The following is a 20,100-nucleotide window of genomic DNA, read 5'->3' on the forward strand; positions in this document are numbered from 1 at the left end:
TGCATGGCGCATGGCACAACCTTCCTTGACGCAGAGCAGACACCATGTTCTTTCCGTTGTCGGTCAACATGGTTCCGATTTTCAGTTTGCGCGGAGACAGCCATCTGTCGATTTCTCTGTTCATTACACTCAGCAGTTCCTCCCCTGTGTGACTACGTTCGCCAAGGCATACCAGGTGCAGCACAGCGTGACACCGTTGCGCCCTGCACATGTGATATGCCGGTTGGGTAATGGGACTTGGCACGGGGGTGGCGGCTGAGGACACGGCGGAAGAAGAGGTGGTAGAGGCGGACATCTTTGCTGGACCAAGGACGTGCAAATGTGGAGGCAAAAGCGGCGTGACCTGTCCAAGTTGCTGGTGCGGCTGTGCCGGCACCACGTTCACCCAGTGGGCCGTAAATGACATGTACTGTCCCTGACCGTAGTTACAGCTCCACACGTCGGCGCTGCCGTGCACTTTGGCAGAGACCGACATGCTCAAAGACTGGCCCACCATCTCTTCTACATGTGAATGCAGGGCTGGCACTGCCTTTTTGGCGAAGAAATGCCGGCTTGGCACTCTCCACCGCGGCGCGGCACAAGCCATCATTTCTCGGAAAGGTGCTGAGTCCACCACTTGGAAAGGGAGGGACTGCAGCACCAGCAACTTGGACAGGAGGACGTTCAGCTTCTGCACCGTCGGGTGCGTGCTCGCAAACTGTTGTCTCTTGGAAACGGATTCCAAGAAAGACTGCTGACGGAATCCGTGAAGAGGAGTAGCAGGAGAAGGAGCATCTGAACGAGCGGAAGATGCCAACGAGCGACAACTCCCCTCAGCAGAGGTGTTGGAGCCTTGACTGGCTGATAGAGGGCGATTGACGTCGGGTGACGGAGCAAGTAACGGAGCGGGTGATGGAGCGGGGGCTGGGGCAGGCAGAACCGCCGTATCTTTATCACGGTTTTCCCAGGCCACCGAATGGCGACGCTGCATATGCTGACGCAACGCTGTAGTCCCAACATGGGCACCCTGGCCACGCTTGACTTTCTGGCCACATAGTCGACATACGGCTACGTTTACTTCCTCGGGCGGCTTGACGAAAAATTACCACACCGCCGAGTAGGAAACTTTGCCCCCGCTACTCCTCACTGGCTGACTGCTACTTCCTCCGTGCACACTGGCACCACTACTGGCCGTGGTGGTAGGCTGCAGTGGAGCTGGTGCTCTACTCCGTGGCCGTTTGCCTCCACTGACACTGCTGTGACCCTGCTGCCTCCTGGGCAACCCACCGACTGTTTTGCTCGCTGCCAAGCTGGCACCCTCTTCTCCTGATGATGCGGAAGCAATAGCCTGATGACGACGAGGCTGCCAAGTGCGATCAGCCTCATCATCATCAATTAGGGTCTCCGCCTCACTACTAGCCCCCTCGGCTACGTGTGGGTCAGGAGACAGACCTGTCTCTAGACCGGCTACCGAGCCACTCTCCTCGCCAGTACTTCTTCGCCTGGCTGCTGAAGAGGCGGATGTCTCCCCCCGTTCCTGACCGCCCTCTGTTAGCTCTTCCTCACTGTACAGTGGGGCTGAGCCCACAGCATGCGATACTTCGCTTGGTGAGGGAACACCAAAGGACAGGTAGAGGACACGTGATTTCAGTGGGCTTGCTCCCGGGCCATGCCAACTAACGGTTGTGTCTGACGTACCCACCGACCGTTGGCTGTAGGTGTCAGAGGTGACCTGGGAAGAGGAAGACGACCGAGTCAACCAATCGATGACGGCAGGGTTGTCGGTGGAGACACGACCGCTGGATGACACCGGGAGCACTGGCCTCTGGCTGCAACTAGTGCTGCCTCGACCCCTTCCTCTGCTGCCACGTCTGCTCGCTCCTGAAACATTGCCTCCTCTGCCACTCCTCTGCGTGTTGTCTGACATACTCTTTAATTCAACGATTCTGTGTCCCTGAGTAACGATTCTGTGTCCCTGAGTAACAATTCTGTGTCCCTGAGTAACAATTCTGTGTCCCTCAGTAACGATTCTGTGTCCCTCAGTAACAATTCTGTGTCCCTCAGTAACAATTCTGTGTCCCTGAGTAACAATTCTGTGTCCCTGAGTAACAATTCTGTGTCCCTGAGTAACGATTCTGTGTCCCTCAGTAACAATTCTGTGTCCCTCAGTAACAATTCTGTGTCCCTGAGTAACAATTCTGTGTCCCTCAGTAACGATTCTGTGTCCCTCAGTAACGATTCTGTGTCCCTGAGTAACAATTCTGTGTCCCTGAGTAACGATTCTGTGTCCCTGAGTAACGATTCTGTGTCCCTCAGTAACGATTCTGTGTCCCTCAGTAACGATTCTGTGTCCCTCAGTAACAATTCTGTGTCCCTGAGTAACGATTCTGTGTCCCTGAGTAACGATTCTGTGTCCCTGAGTAACGATTCTGTGTCCCTCAGTAACGATTCTGTGTCCCTCAGTAACGATTCTGTGTCCCTGAGTAACAATTCTGTGTCCCTGAGTAACAATTCTGTGTCCCTGAGTAACGATTCTGTGTCCCTCAGTAACGATTCTGTGTCCCTGAGTAACAATTCTGTGTCTGTCCCTGAGTAACAAATCTGTGTCCCTGAGTAACAATTCTGTGTCCCTGAGTAACAATTCTGTGTCCCCTGAGTAACAATTCTGTGTCCCTGAGTAACAATTCTGTGTCCCTCAGTAACTATTCTGTGTCCCTCAGTAACAATTCTGTGTCCCTGAGTAACAATTCTGTGTCCCTGAGTAACAATTCTGTGTCCCTGAGTAACAATTCTGTGTCTGTCCCTGAGTAACAATTCTGTGTCCCTAAGTAACAATTCTGTGTCCCTCAGTAACGATTCTGGGTCCCTCAGTAACAATTCTGTGTCCCTGAGTAACAATTCTGTGTCCCTGAGTAACAATTCTGTGTCTGTCCCTGAGTAACAATTCTGTGTCCCTGAGTAACAATTCTGTGTCCCTCAGTAACAATTCTGTGTCCCTGAGTAACAATTCTGTGTCCCTGAGTAACAATTCTGTGTCTGTCCCTGAGTAACAATTCTGTGTCCCTGAGTAACAAATCTGTGTCCCTGAGTAACAATTCTGTGTCCCTGAGTAACGATTCTGTGTCCCTCAGTAACGATTCTGTGTCCCTCAGTAACAATTCTGTGTCCCTGAGTAACGATTCTGTGTCCCTGAGTAACGATTCTGTGTCCCTGAGTAACAATTCTGTGTCCCTGAGTAACGATTCTGTGTCCCTGAGTAACGATTCTGTGTCCCTCAGTAACAATTCTGTGTCCCTGAGTAACAATTCTGTGTCCCTGAGTAACGATTCTGTGTCCCTGAGTAACGATTCTGTGTCCCTCAGTAACGATTCTGTGTCCCTGAGTAACGATTCTGTGTCCCTGAGTAACAATTCTGTGTCCCTGAGTAACGATTCTGTGTCCCTGAGTAACGATTCTGTGTCCCTGAGTAACGATTCTGTGTCCCTCAGTAACAATTCTGTGTCCCTGAGTAACAATTCTGTGTCTGTCCCTGAGTAACGATTCTGTGTCCCTGAGTAACAATTCTGTGTCCCTGAGTAACAATTCTGTGTCCCTGAGTAACGATTCTGTGTCCCTAAGTAACGATTCTGTGGCCCTAAAGTCTCTGTGGCCCTAACTCTGTCCCTAATACACAGAGGTCTGTCTCTCTTGAATGACCGGAGGCTAATGGAGAATTCTAAGATGGCCGCAATTTATAGCTCCACCATTACACAGTGCTGGCTGGCTGGCTGCTGATTGGCTAATGCGATCACATGTCATGAATGAATGCATTATGGGTCAGCGCGCCTTGTCTGCGCGCCTTCCCAGAGATCCCCGCTCCGTCGCCACACATGTCGCCACCATTTTTGGGAAAATTCGATCCGCGCATCCGTAGTTTGCTAATTTTCGGATTCGGCGCGAATCGAATTTTTCCTGATCTTCGAAACGAATTCCACTTCGCCATGTTCGATTCGCTCATCTCTAATTACAATACAATACAACACATTACATCACTTCCAAAGTTATCCATGTTCAGTAACAAAAGAATACATTACAATACAATACAACACAACATATTACATCACTTCCAAGGTTATATTCTATTGTATGCGAATTTCATTTTCGATGACTAGCATGCCAAAAAAAATGGACGATCATTCGTCTGATATTCTTTCTCATCATGTGTACCAGGCTTTAAGCTGAGCTGTGTTCTAATGGGAAGTTTTATGAAGTGTGTTTCTATCTCTTGCTGTCCACCACAGACAAGCTGTAAATCTGATAATTTTGTCATCGACTTGCATTCTGAGAAATGAGGAAGTGAGGCAAATTGTTCAAAAGGGGTCACAGGCAGAAATAAAAGCCCCCCCTTGCCCATTCTAGCCAAAACTAAAATGAAAACTTTGGGCTGAAGTAAGGCTTTAAAGTAAACCAGCACTCAGGTAGCATAGAAGCTGCCATGATTATCCCCTACTCCTGAAAATGCTAGTGCCTTTGCTGTCATGATGATCCAGTGGATTAAGTATTGAGATGGAACAAGTAGGCAGATAGGCATCTCTGATTTGTTCCAGGTCAGTGTCTTAGAAAATATTGGAACCAAGCTACTGGCATTTTTACACAGAGGTCAACAGTCAAAAAGTGCTTATTTTTCTCAGGACAAGAGAATTTAAAAAAAAATGTTTTTGAAGTTCAGCCCCAGGCTACCATGTACCAATGGGTTGCAACCTACCCCCCTATTCCCTGCTGAAAAATTCCCAGTGTTGGCAGGTATCAAAGACATTACCCCCTCTATCATATGACCATGCCAAGGCCTAGGGTTTGGTTTTTAGGTCTGGGCATTGCATCATAGGAGTAAGTCACATACTCCTCTTTATCATGTTTTGAAGCATTAGCAATGGAAGAAGCAGCAGTAGGGAAGAGCCACAAAGGTGCATATAACTGGGTCAAAGGTGGTCTTTAAGCTCACCACACATGTACAATTTCCTTTAGATCTACCAACAACTATGTAGTGCAATGTCCTGTATGTTTGGAAACAGAGTGATAGGATGGTTTAGGTAGGTCCTCATATTATAAAGTTTTGGTAAATCTTGACGAAGTTGATTGTATGGTCCAATTATAATGTGCTTGGTGATCCTTAAAAGGTACACATCATGATGCCCAACAAGGTGAAGATTTGTAATTTTTGAAATTGTTTAGTACTTCATATTACACCCTTTGCACAAATAGGGACACATTTTTCAGTGTCCTAAAAGAGAGACATATTAACCAATCAAATGTTCAGATTTATTATATTGTAGGATAATAAAAATAACAGAATATCACTGGATGGCATTGTCAACACTGACAATTCTTCTTTCTTATACATTATGTTTTCGAGTGTTGAGAAACTATTGCTATGAGGATATTCTGTTCCTTCTTAGGAATGACATTTTAATTGTCACAGCATTGCAAACTCTTTACTCCACCAAACCATCTGAATCCCAAAGAGTGGGAGTAGAGAGGATTATGGTTTCTTTAAAGCAGTTATGCAATAAAGGGTTATACCCACACAACCACAGTCACACGTCTCTTTGAGGTTGATGTGCTTTCACAAACAAAGGGCTCTTTTTAGCTCCCTTGATAGATATTCCAGTTCATTTAATTCTCTTCCTTTCTCTGTAATGTTTAGTCATTTCTCGGTCTGTACTTTTTTGGGCTCATACATACTACCTCCTCCTGTGCTTTTTATTTAGTGCTCATTCTTAGTGCTAATTTTTGCCTTGGTCATGTTATCTTTCTGGGTCTTCAATCCCAGAGCCCAGTAGGAATTGCAGAGAGCCCCCTGTGTCACTTCACCCAAGCACTTAGCTGTGATTTACAGGTGGAAAAATGTGTGTATTGTTGTCAGCATTGACAACAATAGCCCCCAATGTCTCCCCTGCCCTCCACTGCATCTAATCAAGCACAGATCATGAGTGATTAGCTGCATTTTTGGCTACAGTAGCTGGGGAATGACTGTTGTGAACTCTGAAGTGATGTAATACATGTTGTTTCTGGGTTCATTAGTTCCAGGGGTATTGGGGCAATAGATGTTCCCGAATCAACTCCTGCTCTCAAAGTTCCACCATTTTACTGCTAGAAGGGGGACATACATTCAGGGCCCCATTAAAGTGATCGGGCAGCTCTAGAGCCATCCAGATCACTTATACTGGAAAGCCCCTTTCCGGCTCTAAAAATCAATATCAAGTTCATGTTGCTTCTGCAGCTTGCTTTAGTCTCTTGAATGCCAGGACCTTTATAAACATGCCTTAGTAGACAATAGCATAAAGCACCCTTGTGCTGTGGTCTGGTAATGTTAGATTCTTACTGGGTCAATAATACTTCAGGGAAGAATTGCATATAGGCATGATCACTGAAGGTAATGACTGGCTGTGTGAGCAGTCACGAATAGCTGCGGTTACTGCCAGCCTATCATTGCATTGTACAAGCTTAGTGACCGCAGCTAATCCCACACATCTGTCAATTCTAGACCCAGAAATCCAGATTCATACTGCTGGAAAGTGTGGCATGTTGTAATCGCTCGTGCAAGTGAAGGCTAAGGCTAGTCTCACACCTGTGCAGGTTGCGGCTAGAGTGTTTTTCTGGTATGTTTTGTAGCGCCGTTTGTGATTTTCACATTTTTTTTTCTGGTACATTTTTATTGCATTTTTGATGCTCTTTGCATTTAGCGCCTTTTGCGTGTTTTATTGTTTCTGCAGAGTTGTCTGTTGTCATTCAGGAAAACGCACCAAAAACACATGTACATGTGTTTTGATGTGTTTCCATTGAAGTCTATTAAACCAAAAACACAACCTGCTGTGGGCAAAATAGTCCCTGGCCCTTTCCAAAAAACACACTGGTTGAAAATGCACAAATGTGACATTGACTCAGAAAATCATGTAAAATGGACTGTATTCAGCAAATCTGAAAATGCATACAAAACGCATAGGTGTGAACCTGGCCTAAAGGGTCATTTCACCAAAAACTGATATGTTTTTTAGCAGATGCTGGAGAGATAAACCGACTGATACTTTCTTCTATCTCCTGGGGACTCTGTTGGTAAATTTTCTGCACTGAGTTCTCATGTCAATCCCAGCTTGATGGGAACAGATTCTGGAATAATGGCAGGGAGCTGTTAGGCTACTCAAGACATATAAGAAGTCAAGGGCTGACACCAGGGGCGGACTGACAACTCATGGGGCCCCCGGGCAATAGGGGATCATGGAGCCCCTGTGTCCTTGCCCAAAGTCAAAAAATCTATGAAAAAGGTACCAGGGGCATCTCATGGGGCCCCCTACTGACCCCGGGCCCTCGGGCACTGCCCGAGTTTCCAAACGGTCAGTCCGCCCCTGGCTGACACCAGGTTCCACCTATAACTAAGATCACACTTTTAGGTGGACTCTCCTCCTTTTTGATGGAAGAGCCGACTGTAGGTACTGTATACAAGCAAGGGTTCAGCACAGCTTGCTCCAAAATCCTAGGCCTTATTTCCATCTGCTACTAACATTCTGAAGCCGTGTTTTCTGTGTTATAAAGAACTGTGAGTGTAACGCAAGAGACCTCACTGATTGAGGCATCTGTCTTACCTACGTGCATCCACAGCGCTGACATCCAGCCTAGACTGATGACAAGTGCTGGGGGTAGGGAGGAGCCCCGAAATATTCCACTCTTCTTCCCCGAAGAATTCCTGCGGGCACCCACATTTCTCAGCAGCCGGTAGCTTGTGATGGCCGTGCTATAAGTATCCTGGTCTAAGATTTCTACGACTTAATTTGAGCAGCAGATGTTTTTACTGCAAATGTAAGCTTTGACTCAAGAAGAAATAGTTCTGCTGTTCTATTTGCAATGTCTCCAGCCTAAAATAGACAACAAATGGAAATGTGCTGGTCCTCTTTATTGGTGGAAAAACACAGATTTTAGAGCAGTACAACTGCATATTAAAGACATACTTTGGGCAAATGCGAATATTATGTATTTTTATCACAGGGGACGCAGCCCATTCTGAGTACTCTTATAGCGAAACTAAAGTGATGTGACATTCACAAGTTCCCTGGCCAATGCCAAATCATCTACACGGCAGCTTCAGGATGCCAAGTCTTAATTGGGGACTGACAAAACTCCTGCGCAATTAAATTATTAATTGTAAAAAAGTTACATCTGGGAAGGTGTGTTGGAAGTAGAAGCGATCTTCACAGTTAATTCAAACATTTGTATGTGTACTATCACTGCACGCTGTGGGTACAAAAGCTAAGACTTTCTTATAGGTAAGTGATCCTGATCTTTATCCACCCTCCTCTACCCTTGTTCATTCACAGAGCACCTTGTATTTTGCAAATTAATCACAAAATACACGGTGCTATCTCATTGGACAAGGGGAGAGGACAGGCCGATAAGTGACAGGATCTCTTCTGAAGGAAAAGAGGGAGAACTCCTCAATCAATGAGGACACTTGTCTGTAGGCAGGTGCAGATTCCCCTTTAAGCTTAGCTCCCAATCAAGTTTGAAATGGTGACGTGGAGTGCCCCTTTATAAGGTGGGAGGAGCTTGGGTCAAAGGGAGAATATGTTTAGCACCACCAGGAAAGAGAGTACCACTGAGGATTTTTTGGTGTGTTGGGGGAGGGGCTGCTGAGAAATTCTCCCCCTGTTCATGGGAATCTATGCTATGGACTTAAGTCAGGTTGTAAGTACCCCATTGCTCTTCCATTGTTATGCAAGTTACAGTGATGTGACCGACTGACATTTTTGCTCTGTCATTATCTGGAAAGTTGTAACTATTCTAATGGACTATTGCTATATCGCTGAAAAGTTAAGACATTACTTTTACAACTAAAAGCCTTTGTGCGTTGCTTTACTGGGAGGGAAGTGTTACGTTCAGTCAATGCCTGGGATGAAGAGTTCAGTGCCTTGATGGTGCAAACCACGTTGGCTCTGGAGAGGGTGACGATGGTGGAATAGGAGTCCCCCTCCCAATGGTTAGAGAAAACCCCCTCATGTACAATGTATCAGATAGCCCAGGCCCCCATGCACCATGGGTCCTGGCTGGATGGTTGGGCTTCTAGAGATTTTCTCTGGACCATGAGTAGAACATAGGCGTATGTGTTAGTACTCCAAGTGCGAACAGGCTAATTTGTACAATGACCTGGAGGATGAGGAGGAGAAGTCTAGGACCAGTACCCATGCATGTGAACAATATGTTGGTTTAGGCAGAATATAAGTCACCCAGGTCACCCAAATTCAAGTACACGTTCTAGACAGGTACAGGAAATTGGCCCATTCTTCATCTTTTTTAGGTGAGACACTTTAACAAAATCTGTCTGGGCCATTCTTTATAAATTCCAGGGACAGTTCATTGCTGATTCTGTTCTTTGTTGGGTTTATCTTGTTTTAGTGGTACAGTAGTTGACACTGAGCTTTTATGACCTAGTAACTACCTCATTCAACTTACTCTGAGTGAAAAGTTTCTTTCACTTGTTTATATATATAATTGTGCATTGACATTTACTTTTGACAATCTATGACAATCCACAAGCTTTACTTACAAATGAGGAGTCTTGTGCTTATTTACTGATACCCTAACATAGTTGTGTGTAGAATACTGATACTTGTGCTCACATAGGTATTTGCAGCAATTCATTACTCAACCAAATGTGTCAGAGCTGATTAAATCAGTCGAATTCAAATTTTGGACGATAGCTATATTTGTTCTATTTGATTCTATTCTATTTTTTCTTTTCTTTTCTATTCTATTCTGTTTTATTCTCTTCTATTTTATTCTTTCATGGTCTATTTTATTTATTTTATTTTCTATTTGATTCTTTTATTTTTTCTATTCTATTTCTTTATTTTCTATTCTATTCTGTTTTATTCTCTTCTATTGTATTCCTTCATAGTCTATTTTAATCTATTCTGTTATTTTATATTATATTGTATTTAATTTGATTCAATTCTTTTTAATTCTCTTCTTTTCTTTTTTTAACCTATTCCATAAAGCAGCGTAAGTAGGAATCATCATCTTATTTCACTTTCATTCCTTACTGTATTTGTTGCAATAGGTTTCCTTTTTAAATTAATTTTCCAAGTTGAATTCATTTTTTAAATTACAGTTGCAAGAAAAAGTATGTGAACCCCTTGGGATTACGTGGAGTTTTGCATGAATTGGGCATAAAATGTGCTCTGAACATCATCTAAGTCACAACAATAGAAGAACACAGTCTGCTGAACATAATACTACACAAACATTAGATGTTGCCATGGTTTAATTGCACACAACATGTAAACATTCACAGTGCAGGGAGGAAAAAGTATGTGAGGCCCTAGCTTAATGACTTCTCCCAGAGCTAATTGGAGCCAGGAGTGAGCCAACCTTGACTCCAATCAGTGTGATGATTGGATGTGTTGCTGACAGCTGTCCTGCCCTTAAAAAACACACACCTATTTTGGGTTTACTGGTTTCAAGAAGCACTGTCTGATGTGAACCATGCCTCGCAGAAAAGAGCTCTCAGAAGACCTACGATCAAGAATTGTTGACTTGCATGAAGCTGGAAAGGGTTACAAAAGTATCTCCAAAAGCCTTGATGTTCATGTGTCCACGGTAAGACAGGCTGTCTACAAATGGAGAAAGTTTAGCACTGTTGCTACTCTCCATAGGCGTGATCGTCCTGTAAAAATGACTGCAAGAGCACAGCGCAGAATGCTGCATGAGGTAAAGAAGAATCCCAGAGTGTCAGCTAAAGACCTACAGAAATCTCTGGCACATGCTAACATTTTTGTTAACACATCTACAATAAGGAAAACATTAAACAAGAATGGAGTACATGGGAGGACACCACGGAGGAAGCCATTGCTGTCCAAAAAGAATATTGCAGCACGTTTGAAGTTTGCAAAAGAGCACCTGGATGTTCCACAGCACTACTGGCAAAATATACTGTGGACAGATGAAACCAAGATTGAGTTGTTTGGGAAGAACACACAACACTATGTGTGGAGAAAAAAAGGCACAGCAAACCAACATAAAAACCTCATCCCCACTGTAAAACATGGCGGAGGGAGCATCATGGTTTGGGGCAGCTTTGCTGCCTCAGGGCCTGGACGGATTGTTGTCATTGTTGGGAAAATGAATTCCAGAGTTTATCAAGACATTTTGCAGGAAAACGTACGACCATCTGTCTGCCAACTGAAGCTCCGCAGAGGATGGGTGATGCAACAGGACAATGACCCAAAGCATACAAGTAATTCAACAAAACAATGGCTGCAACAGCACAGAATACGCTTACTGGTCAGAGTCCTGACCTCAACCCGATTGAAATGCTGTGGCATGACCTTAAGAGAGCAATTCACACCAGACATCCCAAGAATATTGCTACACTGAAACAGTTTTGTGAAGAGGAGTGGTCCAAAATGACTCCAGATCGTTGTGCAGGTCTGATCTGCAACTACAGGAAACGTTTGGTTGAGGTTATTGCTGCCAAAGGAGGGTCAACCAGTTATTAAGTCCAAAGGTTCACATACTTTTTCCTCCCTGCACTGTGAATGTTTACATGTTATGTGCAATTAAACCATGGCAACATCTAATGTTTGTGTAGTATTATGTTCAGCAGACTGTGTTCTTCTATTGTTGTGACTTACATGACGTTCAGAGCACATTTTATGCCCAATTCATGCAAAACTCCACGTAATCCCAAGGGGTTCACATACTTTTTCTTGCAACTGTAAAAAGTGAACAAATATACAATATGAATATATGAAATGCATTCTGAAAATGAATCATTCTAACATAACGAATATGGTGAAATAAAATTATTAACTTAACAAAGGAATCTGAAACAAAACAAATTTTTCCATTGAGCACATCTCTACTGGGAACAGGGGACCTGATAAAACAGCAGCTCCTTCAGGGGTAAGTGCTACATAATGTACAGTATATTCTACACTTACTGTCCCCCAGGATCCCTTGCAATGTTTGCTGGGGGCACTGAACCAAGAACTGTTCCAACCAGGAGTGTATATTATGGTATCTAGACTTTTATATCTGGCTAGGAAGTTCATAGCAAGGTACTGGTTATCGTCGGCTCCTCCGACTAGTAAGCAATGGATAGATTATGTTAATTAATTACTCCTGTGGGAAAAACTCACATACCAACATTGCAATGCTTATCATAAGTTCCAGCAGGTGTGTGGCAGGGTTGGCTGGATACACCTGGGCTCGCCCCTCCTCAATTGATAGCCGACCAACTTTTCAGGTGTGACATTTTTTTATCAGGCGTGTGGCTCCACTCCTCCCCTTAGGGTAGATTATGGGCATCCCCCATTTTTCTGATGAGATGTCTCAGGTGAACCAGATGTTGTTGATGTATTTTTTTTATTGTTTGAAGACATGTTTTGGGCTTTATTCCTTTCCCCCATTTATGTTTACATCTGGATGGGAAGGAATAAAAGGGAAAAGCAAGATATTGTCAAGAAAGTTTTGGATCCTTGTGGTCTCTGTTTTGTTTGATTACCATTTCTGTTATTCTGTCCATTACGGGATCTGCATATCCACATTATTCTATTTATGTGTAATCCTGTTGATGCAGTAATGTCATTGTGGATTCTGTAAGTACTATTCCATTTTCTTTGTTATCTTGACAATAAAAGTCAATGATTGATGAAACAAATTTCAAAAAGTTTTCAGAACTCTACTCTCATGGCTGTATCCACTTAAATTCCCACCATTGAGTCATCAGTCCATACCTAATGACACATCGGTTCTACTGTAGGTACAGCTGTTTTTCAGGACAGCCCAACATGTAACTTCTGGTTTTCTGCTCAGTGCAAGGATAAGTGGCAGCTCTGATCTAATTTTACTGCTCTGATCCCAAAGTATGTGCAAGGTGGCAGTTACATGTTGTTGTCCAAGGCTGCACAACATCAAAGGGATGCTGGGCACGTCTGTCAATCAAAACCTGTCATCCCAGACGTCAAGGCTTGTGTATTTTCAAAAGAGTTCAATTTGTTTCATGTGTGATTTAAGGATAGGGCTACAAAGTCAGTGCTGTCACTCCACAAGGAAAGGCAACTTAACCTGTACAGTCACATAGGAGAAGGGAGGCCAAAGATTTAGCCATATAATTTGTGCCAAATGCTCCTTCATTAACTGCTAATTACAAGAGAATTTCAACTCTATTTCTTAAAGGTATAGTCCACCTTTTGAAAAACATTTACTAAATATACTAACAATAATAAGAAATAAAAAGTACATTTGTTACATTTTTGCATTCAGACCTGCAGAGCACTGTAACTGAGATCAGTGTGTCACAGGTACAATGCACAGACTCTTTCGTTGCTTAAAGAGTTTAAAAAGGTAAAATGTTTTTTACTTTAATATATTCTCTGCATTACTAAACCTACAACAGTAAAATCAGTCTGTATATGCAGTAAAGCACTGAGGAACCAAAGGGGTTAATCCTCCTCATTGTGTAACATGACTGTTTGATCCTGCCTTTTCTGATCATCCCCTTCTTCCACAGTCCCCAATTCATCTGCTGATAGTACAGAGCCCTAGGAGGTTCTCTGCACATGCTCAGTTTGGTTTGTACTGCTAAAGGGTTGGGTTTTTTTTTTGGGAGTTTGCATGTGATCAGCACTGTCCAGGCAGAGGGTCTGGGGTCATGCAGTCTCATAGAATAGGATGGCGCAAACACCTAGCGCATTACCAGTGATTTATTTGTAGAAAATCCAATAAAAGCCAAGTGGATACTCACAGGAGTAGAGGAAGAAACAGCATTAAAAACACACAACATGCCACAATGAGTAGAAAACCGCATGTGGTCATGAAACCATGGCAAGCTGGCACATTTTGGGGGCGCAACCTTTTCCTCAGTGATAAGCTGGCCAGCATTAGTCATACTTTATATGTGTATATATATATATATATATATATATATATATATATATATATATATATGTATATATACTCTCATATCTTACTTCACACTGGCCACTCCAATGATCATGTGAAATGGAGGGCGGAGTCCGGCTTATGGATCATGTCTGGGGTCAGAGGCCATAGGTGTGCAAAATGTAAGCACAGCATGGTCTACCCAACAGGTTCCCAAAGGTTACACCAAGTCTGGATGAATAAAAAAATCAAAAATTTTTTTAAATTTAAAATAAAAATACATTATGATATAATATGTATGTGTGCATCAGTTACAGGGATAGACCCACATATGGTGACAGTGGGAAGCCACTGAGTTGGGCTGTAAACATGGCTGAGGGCCACTGGAATGACAGCCCAAACCAGCCGCGGACCAGAAGTGCATCACCCGCACTTCTGATTTTACACAGGAAGTGACGCTGTGAAAACAAATTGGTGCCATGGCAGCAATTCGTTTTCACGGCATCACCATCTGTATAAAAACCTGAAGTGCGTGTGGCAAAGAACAGAGGACCCATCCTAATCAGCACCTCCTATGGGGGTAGCGCTACACGCTATTTAATTCATTTTTAATATTCAAACCAAGCTCACCCAACCGTCCATATCTCCATGCTTTATTTTTGTTGAGAAATCACTTTGAAAATACCCCACTAGCATTTCTAGCCGCCCTTGCGTAAGGGCAGATGATTCGTGTAGCATTTACTTCCTGGAATCCCTCTGCCCTTAGGTCAGGCATGGTTAGCTGAGAAAGCGCCTTCTCCAGATAGAAGGAAAAAATTGCTCATGAAGTTTCCAGGGATGTATCACATCATTCACTATGCTCTGTGAGTAGGCAGTGCTGTGTCACACATTTCACAGAGACTGCCTATTAAACTACATAGGGGCTGAGAGGAGGAGTCTCAGGAGGTGGAGTCAGTCCAGGAATCACTGCTTACAGGCAGTGAAGTACCATGGGATATGTAGTCCTTAGCAGGGGCGGACTGACAACTCATGGGGCCCCCGGGCAATAGGGGATCATGGGGCCCCTGTGTCCTTGGCCAAACTTAAAAAAGCCTATGAAAAAGGTACCAGGGGCATCTCATGGGGCCCCTTACTGACCCCGGGCCCTTGGGCAGTGCCCGAGTTTCCAAATGGTCAGTCCGCCCCTGGTCCTTAGAAATTGAAAGCAACCAACAAAGGAGAGGATGCAAATCATGCAGGGAATCCAGGAAGGGTTGGAAGGAGATGGCCAGCAGACAGGCAGCGCTCACAACATGAAAGGAGATTTTCCAAGTAAGCTAATATGGATTGTCATAATAAGTATATTTGTTTTGCTATTACAATACTGATGTTAGAGAATTCAAACGTATGCTATGAATGTGCTAAATAAATGATTCCACTTAATCTCCTCATTTAGGCAGGTGGTGCCGCTGCGGATCCGCACGAAAATCCGTGCAGCCGCACCACCCGCACAGAGGAATGCGGACCCGCGGGCGGGTGCCATTAGTTCTAATGGCACGCTGCCTGCAGTGGAAAATGCAACTGTACTGGGAACCGAGGTTCCCATGCAGGCTGCGTTTTCAGAAGTGTAGGGACTTCTTCCCTGCGTGTCACGTGGCACGGGAGTCTATTCAAATGAATGGGCTCTCATGCCTGCACAAAACACGGCCCGCACGGCCGTATATATGTGAACCAGGGCTTAAAGCTGAATTCCTATACTACCTAACAGTCCAGAAGACTAACCCACCTGTCAGAAACTAGAAGCTGCAGAGGTATACAGGCTCATTCAGATGGACAACTACACTGCAGTGTTTACATGTGGTTAAACCTTTATGCAATTAGCTGCATCCAGTTGTGTGTGTTGCCACAACCACTGCCCCTGGACGCAAGCTGTCTGCATCCAGGACCGGTCAGAAGCTGGTCACCACTGTTATGAACAGTTAAACGCAAACAGAGAACAAATCTGGCCCCTTGGCTGCTGGCTGGAGCAGTTTGTACACAGAGTTTGCATAGGGCTAGTTTCAAACTTCCAGTATTACTAGTGAATGGGTATGTCACTATCCAGACAATTCAAAGTGAAATCAAGGCATGTAAACAACAACACTGGCTGAACAGAATTGTGACTATCTGGCAGATAAAAGCGTTTACACACATATATTACACCAACCATAAGGAACAAAAATTTTAAAAAATGATTGAGCAACCTACAGGTTTTTACCACTAAGATTCCTTTTTACTAACTTTTCAGAATAACAAATGCAATAACTTTCGATGAAAGTCTCTTGCATGCAGACAAAATTATTTACTGATGTTTTTTATTATTATTATTATTATTATTATACAGGATTTATATACTGCCAACAGTTTGCTCAGTGCTTTACAATATAACGGGAGACAATACAGCAACAATACAGTTCAATACAAGAGGAATAGGAGGGCCCTGCATATGTTTATATCCAGGTTCTTGCTGGCAGAGGTCAGAAGAAAGATCCTGAGTAGAGGATGTGTTGTGTTCTATAAAGACCGTGCATATACTCGTGTACAGGCACGTAATGGTTGTATATACATGCATATGCACGTACATTACTGCAGTCAAATGTAACATTTCCTATTTTTTTGATGGATCTTTACTCAGCTATGTACAGTACACGGTTCCATTGACAACAATGCACCTGTGTTCAGATCTGTAAAAAAAAAAAAAGTTGCCCGGCTAAAAGTGCTACATTTTTTATTTTGCAAGGGACCTTAGGTTTAGTATACTCTAACATTTTTGAGAGCTGAACATATAGTATATAGAGAGAGATGAAGAGTGAGAGATCCAGCTGTGTAGGTGGAGTTCTGCTTTAAATGGTACTAAAGAAAAGGAGGAAAAAAATGTGCATTCCATTTTGATATAAGTGCACACAAATAATAAATTGTCTGTCTTTAGATATTTCTGTGGGGTGCGAGTCTAATGTAATAATCCCTGAAAAAGACTGTGTCATTCTGTTACAATTAGAAGTGAGAATTTATTACTGGGATTCTTTTCTTGTCCTGCTGGAGATAGCGAGGCAGGGGGAGATCTCATGCAGCCTATGGCCCCGTCCATGCCTCGACTTTCTGATTCAGTTATCCCAACGTTAACTCAGTGGACATGCTAATGAGGAAGTGCTTGCAGGATTATCATTGCTCAGCGATGAGGCAAAGGACTGTTTTAACTTCTTGAGCTCTAAATAAGGAAGCTGCCTGCTAGACATCTGACCATTCAACCAATTTGGACCTTGAAGGGGGCCCTTCCACATGTAACATTTTCAGAAAGATATCCTGTGTAACTCATCCCAGCTCTGACCTGCCGTTAGCAGCTGTTTAAAAAACCGGGGCTGGCTGCCGGAGAGGCTGAACAGGTTAGTGCTAAGTCTCTTTCTATATTGCCACTTTACCGTTGGCATGGCATTGATGTCACAATGACGTTGCAGGGTAGGACAGCCTCTGAAGTATAAAGATAGGCCAAGCAGATATAGTTAAGCTGCCCACAAGTCCTCGGGAGCTACAAAACATGGTCCCCGCCACTTTGGAGTATGTTGGACTCTGTGTTTTCGTCCCTCATTTACTCTCGGGGTTTGGTTTCATGTCAGCAAGCCCCCTCTGCCTTCCAAAAATAAGCACCCACCGCCATGCTGAAGACAGAAAAACAAGGAGGGTGGTATTTTTAGGGCCATCAATTCTGACCACGTGTCCAGATGGTGAACCGGATGGCCGTTGCACAAAGGCTTCTCATTACTATGTCCCACGGAGTAGGGATTCACTGGACGTTGCCTGTTCTCTTGCTGCTGGGTGCCATGGTTGGGATGACTTCCTCGTACCCTATCCCGAACAGGGCTAATGGGACGTCACTGGAGAGGACGTGGGAGTCGCTTTTCTCCATGTCAATGGGAATGTCTTCCGACCGATTGGATACCAAGTGGAAGAGCATTTATTTGCAGGGAATTAAGAGACAACGGAGGCTCTACTGCAATGTGGGAATTGGGTTTCACCTACAGGTCCTACCGGATGGGAAGATTAATGGTGTTCATAGTGAAAGCCCTTATAGTGAGTGACATCTGAGGTTTTATCAAGCTATTCTAAAACTGACGTCACTGCTTACTACCCCTGCATGGCCAATGTACCGTGTTTCTGAGTCTTCTGCATGTATTATAACAGAGATGCACCTGTCAGAAAATCCTATGGTGCCAGTACTTCCCATGCTTCAGGATGCCAGTATCCTCAGCCAATGTGTATATGCACATTAGTGTGGATTTATTAAGGAGCCTGTTTACTTAGCAAAGTGAATATTAATAAGGTAAAGCTTTGTTCACGTCAAATACCCAATCATGTGCAAGGGGAAAAAACTGCATTTTTTGCTTGCACATAATTGGTTGATTAAAGCAAACACAGCTTCATCTTATTTTCTAAGCTCGGTAGAGCTTTGCTAAGAGGTACACATAGCTATATACATTCAGACAAACATATATAAAATAATAACAATAATAATCATTATCATCATGTACATAGGGTCCTTATCTCCCATGGGACCGTGCAATATAAGGGATACATTGAAGCTGAGTAATAGCGAACACAAACTAAGAAAATATTTTTCACTGACAATATGTGCAATCATATAAAAATATACCTCAATAACAAGGTGCAATAGGAAAAAGAGTACTGCCCATACAATCTAGGCAAGTGACCTAATATATTAATATATATATATATATATATATATATATATCCATATGTTTACACAGTCTATCTATCTATCTATCTATCTATCTATCTAAAAGTTTTATGCATATACAGATTATACACTGGTATATAAAACTTTTAGATAGCTAAATATATATATGATAGTTTAATAGACAAATGGTATATAATTTACTCAACAATATTACAGCAATATATGACTAACATAAGATCAACTAACTGTATACCATTTTTGTTGATGTATTATTGCATGCAAACTTTACTGCCTGTTCACACCATAGCGGATGCTTTAGCGCGTGGTTAACACACACATTTTGGTATGTATTATTTAATTTGTGCTGCCCTACATTGCAATGCATTTTTTTTGTACTACAAAGTATCAGAAAACAATGCGCTGTGCAAAAAATGCATCATTTTTATTTCAGCACACACCAATGCAAGACGAAAGATGGATTGCCTTGTTACTGACTTAGAGCTGCTTTGGGCAAGACTGTCCAGTGCAGCCTAATACTGCTGGTGTGAACAAGCCTTTGAAATAACATGTAAAGCTTGTACAGAGGTAACTGGCTAGCTTAATAAAATATAAATAAATAACATTTAAAAAAAATTAGAAATAAATAAAAATAGTAATGATAATAATAATAATATTAAAAGAAATAACTGCCTCATTCTAATACCAAGGGGAGAAAATTCTCATTACATGTTTCTTTGTTAGTGAAGAGGTGGTAGATGCTTTGAGTGCCCTTCCAGCCGAGGTATTCCATAAATAGACACTACAGTTCATGTATTTCTGCTCTGATAATAAACTAATTACCAATGTCAGTAAAATGGAACTTATAATAATGAGGACAGAAAGGGGCAAATAATTAACATAACAGATTATTCAGTCATATTAGCACTATAGTATATGTGTGTGTATATATATATATATATATATATATATATAGGAGCAGGGCCCTCCTATTCCTTCTGTACTGATATGTATTGTAATTGTACTGTCTCCCTTATAATGTAAAGCGCTGCGCAAACTGTTGGCGCTATATAAATCCTGTATAATAATAATTATATATATATATATATATATATATATATATATATAAAACTCAAACCTCTCTGGTAAATCTAGCTTGGTAATGCTGCCGTAATTTGTTCACACCAGCCATCTGTGGATAATTGTCTTGTGTAATAAGCAGAGATCTAAAAATTTATCTAAAAACAGTTTTTAATATAAAGAAGGGAAAGATTAGAACCTCTTTCAGGTCCGCTCTCTCTTTGTCCTGGTGTGCATAGTCACTGTGATTGAGAGCCCATTTACACTTCTACGGTCTGTTGTTGTGCACAAACACACATGCATTGTGTTGAGCATTAATCGGCATGTCGTTTAGGTAACCAGCGCATTATAGAAGAGTTGCCAACATACCACCAATGCTCCCTTTTTGCCGATACACCACAATGCATGCTATGTGCATGGAG

General features: G+C 42.8%; 1 protein-coding gene across 2 annotated transcripts in view; it reads left to right on the plus strand.

Annotated features, from left to right (window-relative positions):
• The first annotated feature begins 17,393 nt into the window (after positions 1-17,393).
• FGF6 (fibroblast growth factor 6) overlaps positions 17,394-20,100 on the plus strand; it is a 28,602-nt gene continuing 25,895 nt past the window's right edge. Inside the window, exon 1 of one of the 2 annotated variants that reach the window (XR_016313043.1) lies at positions 17,394-17,976. Coding sequence is in view for 1 of the 2 variants with exons in the window: in XM_089679481.1 (XP_089535607.1) it covers positions 17,628-17,976 (349 nt within the window). In the remaining variant the exon portion in view is untranslated. The remainder of the gene's footprint in view (positions 17,977-20,100) is intronic. The other variant, XM_089679481.1, reaches the window with a different exon arrangement.

The sequence above is a fragment of the Staurois parvus genome, unplaced genomic scaffold (assembly GCF_062004578.1).
Source record: "Staurois parvus isolate SC_StPar_1 unplaced genomic scaffold, SC_StPar_1.0 ptg000225l, whole genome shotgun sequence".
Taxonomy (NCBI): Eukaryota; Metazoa; Chordata; class Amphibia; order Anura; family Ranidae; genus Staurois; species Staurois parvus.